This window comes from Gorilla gorilla, chromosome 10 (assembly GCF_029281585.2).
Source record: "Gorilla gorilla gorilla isolate KB3781 chromosome 10, NHGRI_mGorGor1-v2.1_pri, whole genome shotgun sequence".
Taxonomy (NCBI): domain Eukaryota; kingdom Metazoa; phylum Chordata; class Mammalia; order Primates; family Hominidae; genus Gorilla; species Gorilla gorilla.
In genome coordinates, this window is record NC_073234.2 from 115,559,167 (window position 1) to 115,578,963 (window position 19,797).

Below are 19,797 nucleotides of genomic sequence, written 5' to 3' on the forward strand. Positions count from 1 at the left end.
AAAAAAATCTGGGCATCAGGCTGGGTATGGTGGCTAACGACTACAATCTCAACACTTTGGGAGGCCCAAGGCAGGAGGATTACCTGAGGGCAAGAGTTTGAGACCAGTCTGGGAAACATAGGGAGACCCCATCTCTAGAAAAAATAAAACATTAGCCGAGCATGGTGGTGTACCTGTGGTCTCAACTACTTGGGAGGGTAAGGCAGAAGGATCACTTACGCCTGGGAGGTCAAGGCTGCAGTGAGCTGTGATCACGTCATAGCATTCCAGCATGGGCAACAGAGTGAGGGGGGCAGGGCAGGGCAGAAAATATGGGCATCCAGATTTTATTGAAATATCAGAAGATCTGACACAACTAGACATATATACTTCATAGCAAAAACTGAGTGCCTACTATTTGCCAGTCACTCATTAGGCTCTTGGGAAATTTAAACAAATAAGAAATAGTTACTGTTTTTTAAGAACTTCACATTTTATTATTAGAAGCAAGCGTGTAAATAAATCATTGCAATATGTTATGATCTTACTATGTGCTGGGTACTATGTGATAGGTCATACAATAAAAATGGCAACAGGATAAAATGGAATCACAAGGAAAAGGGTGATGATCAATTCTGTTAATAGTAAAGTAGATATCCAGGTGCAGTGGCTCACGCCTGTAATCCCAACACTTTGGGAGGCTGAGGTGGGAGGATCACTTGAGCCCAGGAGTTCGAGAACGGCCTGGGCAAAAGAGTAAGGCTATCTATTAAAATAAAGAAAATAGTAAAGAAGACTTTGGGAAGGCTTCATAAAAGTAGGCAGCACTCAAGCTACATTTTTAACAGTAAGTTTTTGCCAAGTGAATAAGGCAGAGAGAAGGACATTTCAGAGGCAGCAGCAGCACGTTCAAGATTACAGGGTCACACACAGTACGCACAGATGTAAGATAAGGCCTCAGGTAGTTTGGAAAGAAACAATATTCCTTGAGAAGCCAACTGAAGCCAGATCATGAAGGACTCTTGTTTTCCATGCCAAGGAATATGGGTTTTAACCTACACATCAATGTTGTTCCCACAGTGCCCCTAAGAAGACTGCTCATGGTTCAACTCAAGTGAGAGGAGAAAAAAAAAAGAATATGCCAAAGGAACCACCACCACCCACCATCCAATTACTGATTCAACTAGAGGAGCCCTACTTTTGTCTACTTTACATAGTAAAGTTCTCTTTTAAAATCTCTTTGGGCACAAAAATTCTACTGTTATAAACAAAATTTTTTATTAAAGAAAAAGCTTAAACAGGAGCCATTAAAAGATTTTTAGCAAGAAATTAAATGTTAAGATTAGCATTTTGGAAACATCTTTCTCTTAACAGCGCCAAGGATGGAATACAGAAGTATGAGACCCAAAGGAGATGAAAATACTCAGTGTTTAGTTGCAACAACTGATGCAATGAATAATTAATGAAATCTGGTGATGAGAGATATTCAAATCTTACTGATATCTACTTTATTCCAAGCAGCCTGCTATGTCCTAGGTTCAGGATAAAGAAGATAAGTTCAATAGTTATTTCAATATAAAGTAATCATGACTGATTAAAACAGGAAGGTAAAGAAGAAAAAGGAATTAATCTTGGTAGGTGATTTGAATAAACACATGGATAGCTGTGGTTAAAACTTGGAATACAATCATAACACTTCACCTTGAATAAGCTAAGCATAAACCAGGCCAAAAAAAAAAAAAGATATGTTTTACGGAGGTATAATCTAGAAAAAAACAAAGGGCTACACTTGTGATTATACTTCACGAGCAAGTGTCTCAGAGGATTTGCTAGAGGTATACACAAAATCAGAACCATCCTTGAAAGCCATTTTAAACAATAAAAGACCTTAACTATTAATATACTAAAGTGAATCTCAAAGGTTTCTACCTGAGGTTAAAGCTTGGCACCTTTCCCTTGGCAATTCTGTTTGAGATCCAGGTTCCCAAATGAAAGCATGGAATCAATGCAGGCAAGAACGTAAAACAATATTTAGGCCACTAGGCCTATACAATTGCTTTAGCATATAGCCAACAAGTTTCTCAATTGTCCATTACTCTTAGGTAAGTATGTAATAAGTTGCAAAATTCTACTCGTGGCATTTAATTAACAATTTATTACAAGACTTTTGGAAGTTCAAAGTATTTATGTGGATAAATTTCCCAAGAATTAGAAGTATTCAGTGATATGAGTTTCTAGGTTTTTCACTGAGTCCTAAATTGAAAGAAATTCAGCACCATTTCCAAGAATCTGGTTTTATAACATAATTGCTTTCCCTGATAATGAAATTTTTAAAAAGACAGGAGAGGGTGGAAGAGAATGCGGTAAAACCCTTAAATTCTTCAAAAATGAATCCTGGCAGAGCATGCTGGTGCATACCTGTAATCCTAGCACTTTGGGAGGCCTAGGTGGGAGGACTGCTTGAGCCCAGGAGCTCTGAGACCAGCCTGGGCAACATAGTGAGACTTCATCTCTATAAAAATTTAAAAACTCACCCAGGCATGGGGTGCATGCCTGTAGTCCCAGCTACTCTGGTGGCTGAAGCAGGAGGATCACTGGGGCCCAGGAGTTTGAGGTTATAATGAGCTGTGACTACACTACTGCACTCTAGCCTGGGCAACAGAGCAACACCTTTTCCCCCCACCACCCCCACTGCTTCAAAAAACAAAAAAAGAATCCCATTTGCACTGCTGTTTGTGAGACTTATTTCAATCTCTTTGATAAAGATAACTATCACTAAATACACAAAATAAATTCTTAAATCCCTCAATGATGAATGAATTATTCAAAACAGCCTCTTTATCAAAGGAGACTTCGTACCTTACTAATTACATTAGACTAAGAAGGCTTACCCATTCATTTAAAAGTATATCAAACGCTAACTACTATTTCCAAACAGCTGGCAGGAAGTTACAAAACTCCCTTGCAACATCAGGAAGAGATGGTTATAACTTTCAGTATGTTGCCAAACCTTATCTGTTAGAAAAGACACTGACTACAGGGCGAGACTCCGTCTCAAAAAAAAAAAAAAAAGAGAAGACACTCAGAGAGGAATTACATGAGCCTCTAGCTACATAGTAAAGAAAATGAAATAGGTATCCGACTAAAACAGTAAGAAAATATTCTCAAAGTATCTTTATGCGGGGCATATTAAGTGCTTGCATTTATAGAATGAAAAAAAAAAGCATGGGGAATAGAAGTATTACCTGAGGGCAGGAAATTCAGAAAAAGGTCCCTATTCCTGGTGAAAGCAAGCAGTCAGTTGCCAGGGTTTCTTAGACTCCTCTGGTACTCATTTGGGTGATTATGCAATTCACAGCACACCAATCTCCACCACAGCCAGCAGGGAACGCTGCAGGGAATGGGTACACAGGGGACACAGAAGGGAGCAAGTTTAAGGGAAGGAAGAGGAAAGGAATGATGATAAAAAAAATTTAGCTCTGGTGCCTTTTGGAAAAAAAATACAGTTGCATTTCACATTGGATTAACTAAAGGCAAACTGCCTAAATTCTAAGATGAATTAACCATTTAAGATTTTCTTCATTTTCTCTGTCACTGTTACTACTACTCCCCAATTACATTCACATTATCTTTTTAATTTTATATTAAACTGTCAATTAACAAAAATGAGATACTATGTCATAGAAGTTATACAAAAGCTGGACTGTATAATTTACATTAAATGAAATCAATTAAGACAAGCAATCTACAAAGCAAGCAATCTACACATACAGATTATCAAACTGGTTTAAGTGACAAAACCCCCACTTTTAACTGTAATTCTCATTTCACCGAGAATACTGAGGCATAAAGCTAGCCATAAAAAACAATCCACAAACCAAAGAGATATCCAGCAATAGGCCATATCTATATACTCAACAATAAATTGGAAAACTACAGTATTCATGCGGGGGGAGAAAAGCTTTTAATCTAAATTTTCTGGATATGGTTCAGCTAGTTAAACCTGCCAAAAATGTATTCAGAGCAACCAATTTATGTTCTATGTATTCTATGGAGGCCAAAGTAGTACAAATTTATTTCTCCAGTCAGTTAAAAATGTTTTTGAACAACTACTATGTACTGCAGTCCTGTGGCGGATGCTAAAGATACAATGGTGAACAAGACAAGCAAAGTCCCTGGCTTCTAAAACATTGCCAGGGCGATTCTGCCCTTAAAGAGATGACTATCCACACAATTAACAAAAAACAAAGCATTTGTTTTAATAAAACAAACAGGATATGCTTTAAGACCTAAAGGAGTTTTAAAATGGAGGAGGCCAATGATTAGCCTCGTTAAAGCAGCCCATGGAAAATGTACTACTAAAATAAAGCTGAGAGAAGAAGGCCTATTATGAAGAGATACAGACAATTTGGCTGCAGGAATAAGACAACAAAAGACGGGAGGAAAAAAAGGAGAAAACTGTAATATTGGAAATTAAAATTGCAGCCAAATTTGGAGGACCTAAAAAATTACCCTTAACTTCTCTGGATATTTGCCTTAAATATTTCCTTTGTATACATGCTCTAGTCCAGGAAAATAGATTTAATAACTATTTTATTACTCTCAAGCTGTCATTTATGTCCTTTTTTTTTTTTTCCCCTTGGGATGGAGTCTAACTCTGTCGCCCAGGCTAGAGTGCAGTGTGGCACGATCTCGGCTCACTGAAGCCTCCACTTCCTGGTTCAAGTGATTCTCCTGCCTCAGCCTCCTGAGTATCTGGGATTACAGGCATGAGCCACTACACCCAGCTAATTGTTCTGTATTTTTAGCAGAAACGGGGTTTCACCATGTTGGCCAGGCTGGTCTTGAACTCCTGACCTCAAGTGATGCGCCCGCCTTGGCCTCCCAAAGTGCTAGGATTACAGGTGTGACCCACCACACCCGGCCTTATTTCATTATTTCTTTACAAGCATTTCTGACATTCAGACCACCTCTGTTTCACTGTCTCTCTGTTAAGGTTGCATAGCGTTTTGCTGGTGACTCTCTCATAAGATTCATTATCTATCTTGAATTCTATTTATTCACTCATCTACCAGACTGTTTCCAGAAGACATTCCTATATCTTAATTTTATTTATATATTTTACAGAACCTTCCTTAAGTACTGGTAGGAATGAACAATCTACCAACAGAGATAATCAAAATCATACTCAGTAATACCTATATTCTTTAAAAATAAGAGAAATCTTACATTTTATGGATGCCCCTCTTTATAGTGCATTTCAGTTATATATAAAGTTGCAGCACAGCAAAAGTAACAAGTTGGGGCTGGGAGCGGTGGCTCATGCCTGTAATCCCAGCACTTTGGGAGGCCAAGGCAGGCAGATCACCTGAGGTCAGGAGTTTGAGACCAGCCTGGTCAAAATGGTGAAACCCTGTTTCTACTAAAACCAAACAAACAAAAATATTGGCTGGGCGTGGTGGCAAGCACCTGTAATCCCAGCTACTCGGGAGGCTGAGGCAGAATGGCATGAACCCAGGAGGCGGAGCTTGCAGTGAGCCGAAATCACACCACTGCACTCCAGCCTGGGCAACAGAATTAGACTCTGTCTCAAAAAAATAAATAAATAAATAAACAAATAAAACCTCTCTTTTAAAATAAATTACCCAGCCCCATAATCTTTTATAGCAACACAAAATGGCCTGAGACATCCCCCAACTTTCAAGAAATGCCGAGTCAAAACATTATGTTCCTCTAACTTCAAAGGACTGCAGAGTCAAATGATTCTCAAGTCATAAAAGAATCTCCTAAGGGATACTACAGCAGGATGATAAAACAAGAGTAGCCTCTCCCTCTCCCTCTCCCTCTCCCTCTCCCTCTCCCCTCTCCCCTCTCCCCTCTCCCCTCTCCCCTCTCCCCTCTCCCCTCTCCCCTCTCCCCTCTCCCCTCTCCCCTCTTTCCACGGTCTCCCTCTGATGCCCAGCCGAAGCTGGACAGTACTGCTGCCATCTCAGCTCACTGCAACCTCCCTGCCTGATTCTCCTGCCTCAGCCTGCCGAGTGCCTGCGATTGCAGGCGCGCGCCGCCCCGCCTGACTGGTTTTCGTATTTTTTTGGTGGAGACGGGGTTTCGCTGCGTTGGCCGGGCTGGTCTCCAGCTCCTAACCGCGAGTGATCTGCCAGCCTCGGCCTCCCGAGGTGCCGGGATTGCAGACAGAGTCTGGTTAACTCAGTGCTCAATGGTGCCCAGGCTGGAGTGCAGTGGCGTGATCTCCGCCCGCTACAACCACCTCCCAGCCGCCTGCCTTGGCCTCCCAAAGTGCCGAGATTGCAGCCTCTGCCCGGCTGCCGCCCCGTCTGGGAAGTGAGGAGCGTCTCCGCCTGGCCGCCCATCGTCCGGGATGTGAGGAGCCCCTCTGCCTGGCTGCCCAGTCTGGAAAGTGAGGAGCCCCTCTGCCTGGCTGCCCAGTCTGGAAAGTGAGGAGCCTCTCTGCCCGGCCGCCATCCCATCTAGGAAACAAGGAGCGCCTCTTCCCGGCCGCCATCACATCTGGGAAGTGAGGAGCGGCTCTGCCCGGCCGCCCATCATCTGAGATGTGGGGAGCACCTCTGCCCTGCCGCCCTGTCCAGGATGTGAGGAGCGTCTCTGCCCGGCCGCCCCGTCTGAGAAGTGAGGAGACCCTCTGCCTGGCAACCGCCCTGTCTGAGAAGTGAGGAGCCCCTCCGCCCGGCAGCCGCCCCGCCCGAGAAGTGAGGAGCCCCTCCGCCCGGCAGCCACCCCGTCTGGGAAGTGAGGAGCATCTCCGCCCGGCAGCCACCTCGTCCGGGAGGGAGGTGGGGGGGTCAGCCCCCCGCCCGGCCAGCCGCCCCGTCCGGGAGGGAGGTGGGGGGGCCAGCCCGCCGCCCGGCCAGCCGCCCCGTCCGGGAGGGAGGTGGGGGGGCCAGCCCCCCGCCCGGCAAGCCGCCCCGTCCGGCCAGCCGCCCCGTCCGGGAGGGAGGTGGGGGGGTTAGCCCACCGCCCAGCCTGCCGTCCTGTCCAGGAGGGAGGTGGGGGTTCGGACCCCCGCCTGGCCGGCCACCCGGTCCGAGAGGTGAGGGGCGCCTCTGCCCGGCCGCCCCTACTGGGAAGTGAGGAGCCCCTCTGATCGGCCAGCCGCTCCGTCCGGGAGGGAGGTGGGGGGGTCAGCCCCCCGTCCGGCCAGCCGCCCCGTCCAGGAGGGAGGTGGGGGGGTTAGCCCACCGCCCAGCCTGCCGCCCTGTCCAGGAGGGAGGTGGGGGTTAGCCCCCCACCTGGCCAGCCGCCCCGTCCGGGAGGTGAGGGGCACCTCTGCCCGGCCGCCCCTACTGGGAAGTGAGGAGCCCCCCGCCCGGCCAGCCGCCCCGTCCGGGAGGGAGGTGGGGGGGTCAGCCCCCCGCCCGGCCAGCCGCCCCGTCCGGGAGGGAGGTGGGGGGTTAGCCCCCCGCCTGGCCAGCCGCCCCGTCCGGGAGGTGAGGGGCGCCTCTGCCCGGCCGCCCCTACTGGGAAGTGAGGAGCCCCTCTGCCCGGCCAGCCGCTCCGTCCGGGAGGGAGGTGGGGGGGTCAGCCCCCCGCCCGGCCAGCCGCCCTGTCCGGGAGGGAGGTGGGGGGGGGTCAGCCCCCCGCCCGGCCAGCCGCCCCGTCCGGGAGGGAGGTGGGGGGGTCAGCCCCCCGCCCGGCCAGCCGCCCCGTCCGGGAGATGAGGGGCGCCTCTGCCCGGCCGCCCCTACTGGGAAGTGAGGAGCCCCCCGCCTGGCCAGCCACCCCGTCCGGGAGGGAGGTGGGGGGGTCAGCCCACCGCCCAGCCTGCCGCCCTGTCCGGGAGGGAGGTGGGGGTTCGGCCCCCCGCCTGGCCAGCCGCCCCATCCGGGAGGTGAGGGGCGCCTCTGCCCGGCCGCCCCTACTGGGAAGTGAGGAGCCCCTCTGCCCGGCCAGCCGCCCCGTCCAGGAGGGAGGTGGGGGTGGTCAGCCCCCTGCCCGGCCAGCCGCCCCGTCCGGGAGGTGAGGGGCACCTCTGCCCGGCCGCCCCTACTGGGAAGTGAGGAGCCCCTCTGCCCGGCCACCACCCCGTCTTGGAGGTGTACCCAACAGCTCATTGAGAACGGGTCATGATGACAATGGCGGTTTTGTGGAATGGAAAGGGGGGAAAGGTGGGGAAAAGATTGAGAAATTGGATGGTTGCCGTGTCTGTGTGGAAAGAGGTAGACGGGAGACTTTTCATTTTGTTCTGTACTAAGAAAAAATTCTTCTGCCTTGGGATCCTGTTGATCTGTGACCCTACCCCCAACCCTGTGCTCTCTGAAACATGTGCTGTACCCACTCAGGGTTGAATGGATTAAGGGCGGTGCAAGATGTGCTTTGTTAAACAGATGCTTGAAGGCAGCATGCTCGTTAAGAGCCATCACCACTCCCTAATCTCAAGTACCCAGGGACACAAACACTGCGGAAGGCCGCAGGGTCCTCTGCCTAGGAAAACCAGAGAACTTTGTTCACTTGCTTATCTGCCGACCTTCCCTCCACTATTGTCCTGTAACCCTGCCAAATCCCCCTCTGCGAGAAACACCCAAGAATGATCAATAAAAAAAAATAAATAAATAAATAAATAAAAATAAAATAAAAAAAAAAAAAAAAAAACAAGAGTAGTGTTGAAAACTGGGTAAAAAGAAAAGCAAACTGTTGAGGTGGGGTGGGGGCGAGTAGGAAACACCTTAATAGGCAGCACAGAAAAATCAATGAAAAGGGTACTGGATCAGTGACTTTACCATTCAACACTATCTGTGAGACCTTGGACAAGTCACAAATGTCAATGTTTTAATAATTTCCTTCTCTGAGATAGGAACAAATCCCTTCTGATTCCAGGATTCTAGTATGCTAATATTGCAACATCTCCTAGACCAAGCACCCAACAAGAATCAGTATCCGGTTTTAGTTGGAAATTAATATGAAAGAGAAAGACACCTGCTGTATACAGTAGTCCTTCCTTACCCAAGATTTCCCTTTCCACGGTCTCAGTTACCTGTGGTACGGTACCATAGTTTGAGAAAGAGAGAGATCACATTCACATAACTTTTATTACAATATACAGATATTGTTACAATTTTTCTATTTCATATTAGTTTTTGTTAATCTCTGACCATGACTAATTTATAAATTAAACTTTACCAGAGGGATGTACATAAAGAAAAAAACACAATATACATATCGTTCAGTACTATCTGCAGTTTCAGGCATCCACTGGGGGTCTTGAAATGTGCTGCCCATGGAGGAGGACTACTGTAGTGCATGTACTTAAAAGGAAAAAAAAAACCAACAATAGCAAAAAATCCACCCCTGAAAATTCAACTCACAATTCGCTTCCCAGTAATTATTTATTGCATAAGCCAAAGGATAACCACAAACATACTTCCATTGTTGTCAGACTAAAACATGTATAGTCTAAATTAGATCACAAATAAAAGAGAAGACATCTCCAATTAAATATCTAACATTTGGGCTGGGCGCAGTGGCTCAGGCCTGTAATCCCAAGCACTTTGGGAAGCTGAGGCAGGTGGATCACTTGAGGTCAGGAGTTTGAGACCAGCCTGGCCGACATGATAAAACCCCATCTCTACTAAAAATAAAAAATGTAAAAAAAAATTAGCCAAACATGGTGGCGGCTGCCTGTAATTCCAGCCACTCGGAAGGCTGAGGCAGGAGAATCACTTGAACCCAGGAGGCAGGGGTTGCAGTGAGCTGAGACTGTGCCACTGCACTCCAGCCTGGGCAACAGAACGAGACTCTGTCTCAAAAAAAAAAATAAAAAAAAAAATAAAAAAAAAAAAATCTAACCTTCATCCAACTTACCATATCCAAAACAAACTCCTGATCTTCTCCCATAAGCCTGCTCCTCCTGCAGTCTTCTCCAATTTTCCGATTTAGTTAATAGCAATTCCACCTTTTCCATTGCTTATGTTGCTTATGTCAAAAACTCTGGACGGTCACCCATTACTGCTCTCCTCTCTTCTCTATCAATCCACATCTTACCTGTCGGTCAATCCTGCCTTTACCTTCAAAATACATCTAGAACCTGACTATCACCATCTCAACAACTCCACTGCATCTGCCTTCGTTCAATCCAATTTCTCTCTCACCTAAATAGTTAACATCTCTTAATTGGGTTCCTGTTTCTGCCCTTGTGCTTCTATTATTTAATTCCCACATGGCTGCCAGAGTGATCCTTGGCTCAAGGCATTCCAGTGGCTTCCAATCTCAGAGTAAAAGTCAAAGTCACTACAAGGTCCCACATGATCTGGCCCTTGTTTTCTCTTTGATCACATCTTCCTCTTCTCACTTTACTCTCTCCACCTATATTGGTGGTCTTCGTATGTTTTCAAAATATCAAACAAGTTCCCAGTTCTGGACCCTTTGCATTTATTCCCACTATCTCTCTCAGGTCTCTTCTCAAATATTGCTTTCTTTTTTTTTTCTTTTCTTTTTTTTTTTTTTTTTGAGACAGGGTCTCACTCTGCAGGCTGGAAAGTAGTGGTGCTATCACAGTTCACTGCAACCTCTGCCTTCTGGGCTCAAGCAATTCTCCCATCTCAGCCTCTCTAGCAGCTGAGACTCTGCAGGTGCGCACCACCACGCTCGGCTAATTTGGGTATTTTTAGTACAGACAGGATTTCACCATGTTGGCCAGGCTGGTCTCAAACTCCTGGCCTGAAGTGATCTGCCCGCCTCAGCCTCCCAAAGTGCTGGGATTACAGGTGAGACACCACACCTGGCCTCAAATATTGCTTTGTCAATTAAGCCTTCCCAATCACCAGATTTAAAATTGCAAACTCCATCCCCAATTTATTGTACTTCTCATCCCCTTTCCCTGTGTTACTTTTTCAGTAGCATTTAACACACTGATATACTGTACTTACACAGTATTTCACCTATTTATGTACTTACTATCTGTTTCTGATTAAAACGTAAACTCCACGAGGGCAGGGATCTTTGCCTAGTGTGTTAACTGCTACATCCCCAGCAGTATGGTACAATATTTGGTACAAGGCAGGCACTCATTAAATTATTTTAAATAAGCAACTAGTATATACAGTGTCAAAATCCACATTATTAGAGATTATTTAAAAGTGAATACTGTCAGCCAGGCACGGTGGCTCATGCCTGTGATCCCAGCACTTTGGGAGGCCAAAGTGGGTGGATCACAAGGTCAGGAGTTCGAGAACAGCCTGGCCAATATGGTGAAACCCTGTCTCTACTAAAAATACAAAAATTAGCTGGGTGTGGTGGTGCGTGTCTGTAATCCCAGCTACTCAGGAGGCTAAGGCAGGAGTATTGCTTGAACCCAGGAGGCAGAGGTTGCAGTGAGCTGAGATTGCTCCATTGCACTCCAGCCTGGGCGACATAGTGAGACTCTGTCTCAAAAAAAAAGAAACACCTCAAACCTACTTAAGTAAATTTATAATCCAAAAAACAATATTTAAATCAGTTTTTTTCCCAGTTGCAAAATCTAACAAATTTCATATGGCAATACAATTTTTTTTATTTTTTCTTCCTTTTTCACATCACCTGCAATGCCAGACAAGTAGTCCAATTTAGAAATAGGTTACAGTTAGTGATCCTACTCATGCTTCTTATATTAGAATAGGAATCGCTGAAGCTTCCCACAAACTGAAGCCATGTCTTACTCATCTTTGTATCTCTAATGCCCACTATGTGGCATGTATATATATGTGCTCAAAAATGTTAAATACATAAACTCTCAAAAATTATTTACTGAGCTTTACCATAAAAGTTTATGATACAAATATTAGCCTATCAGTAATGACGTGAAGTTAGCATTTGAAAAAATAATGTCTGGCAGACTAAATAAGCTACACTGCATTTCCTTTTAGGAATGGTCAGTACTGGAAAGATTTTAGACCTAGCAGTATTGATCTCCAATTATATGCACCTTAACTTTTCTTCAGCAACTCACTTTTATGGCCATATCAGATAGCTTTTCTTTTCTTTCTTCTTTTTTTAATTTTTTTTGAGATGGAGTTTCGCTCTTGTTGCCCAGGCTGGAGTGCAACGGCCCGATCTCAGCTCACTGCAACTTCCACCTCCCGGGCTCAAGCAATTCTCCTGTCTCAGCCTCCCGAGTAGCTAGGATTACAGGCATGCGCCACCACACCCAGCTAATTTTGCATTTTTAGTAGAGACAGGGTTTCACCGTGTTGGTCAGACTGGTCTCGAACTCCCGACCTCAGGTGATCCACCCGCCTCAGCCTCCCAAAGTGGTAGGATTATAGGCATAAGCCACGGCGCCCAGCCTCAGATAGCTTTTCCTAAACCAGATCTACTTCACTTCTAAAATCTTAAACTTCAATGTGACAGTTTCAGACAAAATCTCCAACCCTTCCAATTATCTCATTCCTTTACTCCATTACTTTTCCACCTAGATAGCATTCCCAATCCTTTGATGGTTCTTTCCTTTTCTCTCCAGGCTATCAGCTACTGCCCTCTCCTCCCCTTCCTTATATATCCTCAATCTAGTGGCCAATCCCATTAACACAAAGTGAGGCACTCTAATCCCTCTCATCACTTTGCCATTCAGGCACCAAATCCTGCACGTGTTTAACCCTTCTGAATGTCCATAATGAATATTCTTTTTTTCTTTTTTGAGACCAGGTTATGAGACTGGCTAATTTTTGTATTTGGGGTAGAGACAGAGTTTTCATCATGTTTCCCAGACTGATCTCAAACTGCTGGGCTCAAGTGATCTGCCTGACTTGGCCTCCCAAAGTGCTTGGATTACAGGCATGAGCCACCACACCTGACCCCATTTTCTACTTAAGTTACTCAGAGTCCATTTGTAGACTCCGTATTTCCACCCCAGATATTGCTACTAAACCCTAGACTTCAAAAATAAGACTGCTTTAACGAGCATATCCCTCTTACCTTTATTAGTAGTCACTCCTCACCCCCAGGATAAAGTTCAATTTCCTTAACGTAGCAAATGAGGCCCTTGGAAATCTAATTTAGTGCACTGCCTATTACAGATGACTAATGGAGCAACAAGGCTAACTCAAAATAGCCCTCTCCATTACCATATTTTTGCTGTACAACCCTTTGCCATTGCTAATTGAACCATGGGTAGACAAAACTGGGTCACAAAGGCCTTCTCTCTAGGGGATTCTGAAACCTGACAGGAGACATCAAAGACTGGGAATTATGGAAGATAGGCCAGTACTCTAAAGCTGTAGCTCCCAACCAGGAGTAATTTTGCCTCCTATGAGACATTTGGCAATGTCTGGAGACATTAAACATCCTACAATGCACAGAACAGCCTTCACAACAAAGAACTATCTATTTCAAAATGCCAATGATGCCAAGGTTAAAAAACCCTACTGCTACTTTAAGAGGAAGGTCCAAGAACTCTTCCAATGAGATTCTAGGAGCTGGCTGGTTCCTGTTCTTTCCTTGATTTGGTTGTTCAGATATTCTTCTGCTTTCTGTTACATTTCCCTTTTTACTTAAAAAGATCAGCTTTCTGATGTTTGCAGGCAAAACAACTTTACTAGCACAGAACCCTAGCTCAATCATACGACACACACCTGTACACTTTAAGCTGGTTTCTCAATCTCGGAACTACTGACATTTGGGCAAATAATTATGTGTTGTGGGGGAATATGCTGTGCAATGTAGAATGTCTAGCAGCATCCCTGGCCTCTATTCACTAGATGGCAGTAGTATTACCCTCCCCTCCAAGTCTTGACCATTAAAAATATCTCCAGACACTGCCAAATGTCCCCTCAAGACAAACTGACCCTGGTTGACAACTGCTGCTTTAAACTATACAATGACTCCACCGAGGTGAGGTGAATGTCTGCCCAGTCAACTCCCACTCCCAGGAAACCTTGTGCAGAGCACAGTATGCCCTTAGCCTAAGGGAGTGAAGGAGAAGAGAGTGTCTGTATCCAAAACTTCCCTACCCCTTTCCAGGTCCTGGCTTAATTAAATATACGTCCACTTTGCCGATTTGCAAGCGCCTGTTCACATGTGTGTACGTGTGTATACACATACACACACACAGACACACATACTAAGGTCTTGAGCTGAAAGGCAGCTTCTGCTTTTCCTTTCTCACATTTGTTACGACTTTTCTTTAGAAGTTTCCATTCCCGTGTGAAAAACTACTCTCCTAGAAAACCCTCCCAAAATACATTCAGTCCTATTACAGTTTGAAAAATCGGGGCAGTTTCTCCTTCAAAAGCTTTTCCTGTTTCACTCTGGAAAAATGTCACTACTCTAACCTCCCCCTATCCCACCAACACACCTCCTTGTCCTCATTTCAGATTCTTCAAGTAGATAAACTTTTTATTAACAACTGGAGAGATGTTTGGAATACAAACTAACAATTAGGCAAGGAACAAGTATATAGATTTACAGTTCTCAAATAGTTTAGCATTGAGTTAAAGAATCTGTTAATCTCTTAAGAACAATTCCTCTTTCATACTTTCCCAACATACCAGCTTCTCAAGTCCCTTCATCCAGGCAAAGATGGTTTTAATCTTGCAACTGCACTATATTTCAACCTCAAGGCTAAAAATGAGAGCTCTTTCTCATGTTGGTTCATAGTCTTCCTCCTTACTGGCAGAACTCCTCCCCCCATACAATAACTGGGTTATTTCCTTACCGGAAGACCCCTCATATAAACCCCTGTAAGAACTAGGTCATTTTCCTAGTTATTTTCCAGGATCCAAAGGCACCACATTTATTTAATGATTCAATTACTCACTGCCTCCTAAAGCCACAGGGAAACTGGTCATTCCCAAATCTATAAGAATATTGGCAGTAGTCTTGCCTCAGTAAAAAAAAAAGCAATGTAAGAGAAAGTAAGCTCATTCATGTTATGTATCCACATTCATGCAACAAATAGTTGTTGAGTACCTACTTTATGCCAGCCTGAAGACAAAAATCCCTGCTCTCGTAGAGTCTACATTTAAGTGGAGAAAGACAAAAATACATAAAGAAATAAATATGTATGACAGACAAGCACAAATGCTACGGAGAAAAATAATGCAAGCAAGAGGACTGGCAGTATGGGGGCTCACAATTTTAAACTCTGTGGTCAGGAAAGGTCACCTTTGAGAAGGTGCAATGGGTTGCATACACAGGCCTCACGTGATGTCTAGTATTAGAAAGTAGTATGTTCAATTATTTCCTGGTAAACTATATTCTACTGTATCCCAGACCACTAGGTCAATGTAGTGACATCTTCATTACCGGATAGTCTATAAAATTAAACTTGAACCAGGTAATTTGAAAAGTTCATTCCTACCTGAGTAACTATAATTTATCACAACACCTGCCTTCTTTTGTCAATTATGAGCTGCCTTTAGATTTCTGAATAACTATTTTTCTTAGGAGATGACAGCAATTAGCAGTAAGATTAACTTATTAACCAAAAATAAGAATTTGATACTCTTTAGTCACCTGAGTTAAGGATGTTTTGAAATATGAAATAACTGAAAACTCAAGTGTCCCAAAAACTCATCTCTGAAAAAAAAAAAAATCCTCATCACACTATTTATCACACAGCTATTACAAATCATACAGATTTAGAAACTAACCCTAAGGGCCAGGCACGATGGCTCACACCTGTAATCCCAGCACTTTGGGAGGCCAAGGCAGGCGGATCACCTGAGGTTGGGAGTTTGAGACCAGCCTAACCACCATGGAAAAACCCTGTCTCTACTAAAAATACAAAATTAGCCAGGCGTGGTGGCGCATGCCTGTAATCCCAGCTACTCGCGAGGCTGAGGCAGGAGAATTGATTGAAGCCAGGAGGCAGAGGCTGCGGTGAGCCGAGATCATGCCATTGCACTCCAGTCTGGGAAACAGAGTGAGACTCTGTCTCAAAAAAAAAAAAAAAAAAAAAAAAAGATATAAATAAAAAATAAAATAAAAACTAGCCCTAAGGACTCAATTTTCAATATATGGGTGTTTTCTATCTCATGCAGTAAGCCATTACATCTTTGTTCTTAATTTTTTTATTATACTTTGGTATGCATGCTCTTAATTTTTAAGAGCCCCTCTCAAATGGAGTTCTATAAAAGAATTAAACTCTAATGCACTATTTGTTGATTGAATTAACTTTTCTTCCAAGCATCCAGAGTGGTACTAGCTATGCAGCATCATCCTTGGACGAGTGAGAAAATAGGCATTCAAATCATTTTCTACAGATCTGTATTTTCTTGTGGAGCTGGGTATGAGAAAGGCTGGAGGACATAAATTAAAAATAGATAAAACTTTCCAAAATAAGATAGTTCAAGATTGGGCCATATATATAATTTTAAAAGAAACTTTCCAATGAGTGATAACATTAAGAAATACATATTCATGCAGGGCGTGGGGGCTCACACCTGTAATCCCAGCACTCTGGGAGGCCGAGGACGGCGGATCACCTGAGGTTGGGAGTTCAAGACCAGCCTGGCCTGGTGAAACCCAGTCTCTACTAAAAAAATACTACATATATACACATATATATGTGTAGTGTATACACATATATATGTGTAGTGTATACACATATATATGTAGTACACATATATATGTATGTGTATATATGTGTATATATGTATATGTATATATGTATATATATGTACACACACACACGCTGCTATACTTTGCTACTTTTAAGAAAAGTGCTATATCTTATTCAGTATTATAAGTGAGGAAAATATTTGCTGAATCACAGAAGTAGGAATTCTGTTCCCAATATGTAACCTGTGGTATAAGACAATCTGGGGAATCAAGAATTATGTTTACTATACAAGTATATAATCATACCCGTGTCTTCCCAAAATTAGTTAAAATTAACTTACAAATCGAACAGAAAGGGATCCTAACCAAGGGCTTTGAGTTCGCTGGTAACAACTTGGAACAAGAGCCTACATTTAGCCTGTGTCTTGAGACAAACACAGAGAAGCCAAGAGCAGTAACAAACTGCCAGCTTTACTGAGTCATGTTTCTGACTAAAACCGCGTTATGAAATGGAGAGAATGACATGTCTTGGGTTTAATCACCACAGATGTTAACTCCCTGAATTTTAGAGTTGCAGAGGAAAAAGAGCAAAAACCAAAAAAAAAAAATGTTCAGTAATAATGATGTGGGTCTCATAGGACTCCAGAAAGAACCTGCCAAAGCTGCGAACTCTGCTTATTTACCTAAAACAAATCCTAACTGTGCAAACAGGCACACCCTCTGATGCCACAGAGCGGGAACGCCAAGGTGGGAGGAATTCAGAACAATCACAAGGTTAACGTTCCACTGAGAACACAGCCTCCACTGAGCGTCCACACTGCGCCAGAAGCCCTCGGTTAACGGAACCGCTCTGCTCTAAGGGGAAGGAGCACCGAACTCGAGCTAGAGCCCAGCACATTAACCAGGCACCTGGGTGACGCCAGGCCACCTCCAGCCTCCGCTCAGTACCGCACAGAGCCGAGCGGGGACGCCCCCAGACGCCGCGCCGGGAGCGATCCCAGCCCGCCGCGCTCCGCACTCCGCGCTCCTCCGCGCGCCCGCCCTGGGAGAGGACGCGTCAGGGGCCGACTCGTGAGGCCTGCCCCCGGAGCCGCCGGCGACAAGAGATCCGGGGCCGCGACCTCTGCCCCGGCCAGAGCGGGCAAGTCCGAAGGTCGCCTCCCGCACAGTCGCCAGGCGCCGCCGCCCCCGAAGCCGCAGGCTGACTCCAGTGCGGGCTGGGGCGGAGGCCGACTGGCGCCGACACCGAGGCGCTCACTGACCTGGAGAGGTGCTTCAGGATTTGTTTCTTGATGATCCCGGCCATGGTGCCGAGGCTGGAGACGCCGCGCTCTCGTCCTGTTGCTCACTGTCTCCTCTCTTCGTGGCCGTCTCCTCTCTGTCCCGGCTAGCCCGGCCGGAGGAGAGGCGCTGATCGCTCACGACCGGGAGAGACCCGAGGCCCCGGCCAAGGCCACAGCCACCGCCGAGAACCCGGAGCATCACGCTCAGGCCGCCACGGCCGCCGCGGGCGCCATCTTGGCTGCAGCATCACCTAAGAGACTTGGGGGAGGGCGGGGGCGGGGCGGCTCCAGGCGGGGCCGGCACGAGGCGGGGCGGGGCCAACGCCGGCTCTGGGCGGGCTCTGGGCGGGCTCTGGGCGGGGGCGGGAGGTTTGCGGCATGGGCGCCAGGGTTCTTCTTAGCCCTCGCAACACAGGGCCCTTGACTCTCAATACACCAACCTTCTTGGCCTTAATCCTCCCTCCTTCCCTCTGCTGGTGTTGTTCCCGCCTCCATCGCTGACCCGTCGCTGATTTTTCCTTCCACGTCCTACTTCCCTTATTTCCTCAGAATGTTTTTTATTTTTTTGCTTGTTTTTTTTTTTTGAGACGAGTCTTGCTCTGTCACCCAGGCTGGAGTCCACTGGTACGATCTCGGCTCATTGCAACCTTCGCCTCCAGGGTTCAAGCGATTCTCCTGCTTCAGCCTCCTGAGTAGCTGGGATTACAGGTGCGCACCACCACGGCCGGCTAATTTTTGTATTTTTATTAGAGACGAGGTTTCGCCATATGGGCCAGTAGGTCTCGAACTTCTGACCTCATGATCCACCCTCCTAGCCTCCCAAAGTGCTGACATTACAGGCGTGAGCCACTGCACCTGGCCTCCTCACAATGTTTTAAGTATCGGCCATTAACTCCTCTGCTTGCTTTGTTCTCTTGACCTACTCACCTTTCTTCATAGTCTTCCTTCGGTTTTTGTTTTTGGTTTGTTTTTTTTTTTTTCTTTTGTTAAGGTATCCTGCCTTTCCCTTACCTAAATGTGGCAATTTAATGTTTCCCTTGGTTATTGCTATTCTAAGGGAAGTAAAGGTTGACAATGGTTCCTAGTAGTCTAGGACCTAGGAATTAGAAGGCCTATAATTCAAGTCCTGGCTCTGGTGTTTTCTAGCTGTGTTATCCTGGGGAAAATAATTTCTTTACTATTAGTTCCATTTTAATCATCTGTGAAATAGATTAATCATCAGCGTTACCCACTTCACTAGGTTGAACCTAAAGATGTAAATATCATATGAAAAGTTCTCTAAGGAAGGAAGGAAATTGTTGAACTAGGGAAAACTATTACAATTCTACACCTCCACCCCACCCAATCCCAAACAGAGCTAACATTTTCAGAGATTAAAATGACGACTTCTGTCATCCCAGCACTTTGGGAGGCCGAGGCAGGCAGATCACTTGAGGTCAGGAGTTCAAGACCAGCCTGACCAACATGGTGAAACTCTGTCTCTACAAAAAAATAAAAATAAAAATTAGCTGGGCATAGTGGCGGGCGCCTGTAATCCCAGCTACTCAGGAGGCTGAGGCAGGAGAATTGCTTGAACCCGGGAGGCAAATGTTGCAGTGAGCTGAGATCAAGCCACTGCACTCCAGCCTGGGCGACAGAGCAAGACTGTCTCAAAAAAAAAAAAATTACTCAGTGTTAAGTCAAGTTTAGCCTAACACTGCCTCCTTACATAATTGAGTTCAGCCTAAAGGTTTTTCTGTACATCATGAACTTATGAAAATAAGCAGAGGTATAAACCGACCATAGCCCACACCTGTGCCAATCACTGAGTTTTGGCCAAATGTAGCCAATTGTTCAGACTGTGTTCAAATAAGGCAAACACTGAGCTGTAAGCAATCCAGTTGTTTCTGTACCTCACTTCCATTTTCTGGACCTCACTTTCCTTTTGCTGGCCAGAAATCTGCTCCCAGCATGTGGCTGTGCTGGAGTCTCTCTGAATCTGCTGTGATTATGGGGGCTGCCGGACTCAGGAATCGTTCATTGTTAA

The 19,797-nt window shown here is 45.4% G+C and overlaps 1 protein-coding gene across 2 annotated transcripts in view; it reads right to left on the reverse strand.

Annotated features, from left to right (window-relative positions):
• The window catches only part of BLTP3B (bridge-like lipid transfer protein family member 3B), a 112,562-nt gene extending 94,492 nt beyond the window's left edge, over positions 1-18,070 (reverse strand). Inside the window, exon 1 of one of the 2 annotated variants that reach the window (XM_004053733.5) lies at positions 17,751-18,070. In XM_004053733.5, the coding sequence (XP_004053781.2) occupies positions 17,751-17,794 (44 nt within the window). In that variant the 5' untranslated portion in view covers positions 17,795-18,070. Of the gene's footprint in view, positions 1-3,224; positions 3,368-17,750 lie in introns of those variants that run through there. The other variant, XM_055358752.2, reaches the window with a different exon arrangement.
• Positions 18,071-19,797: the final 1,727 nt, after the last annotated feature.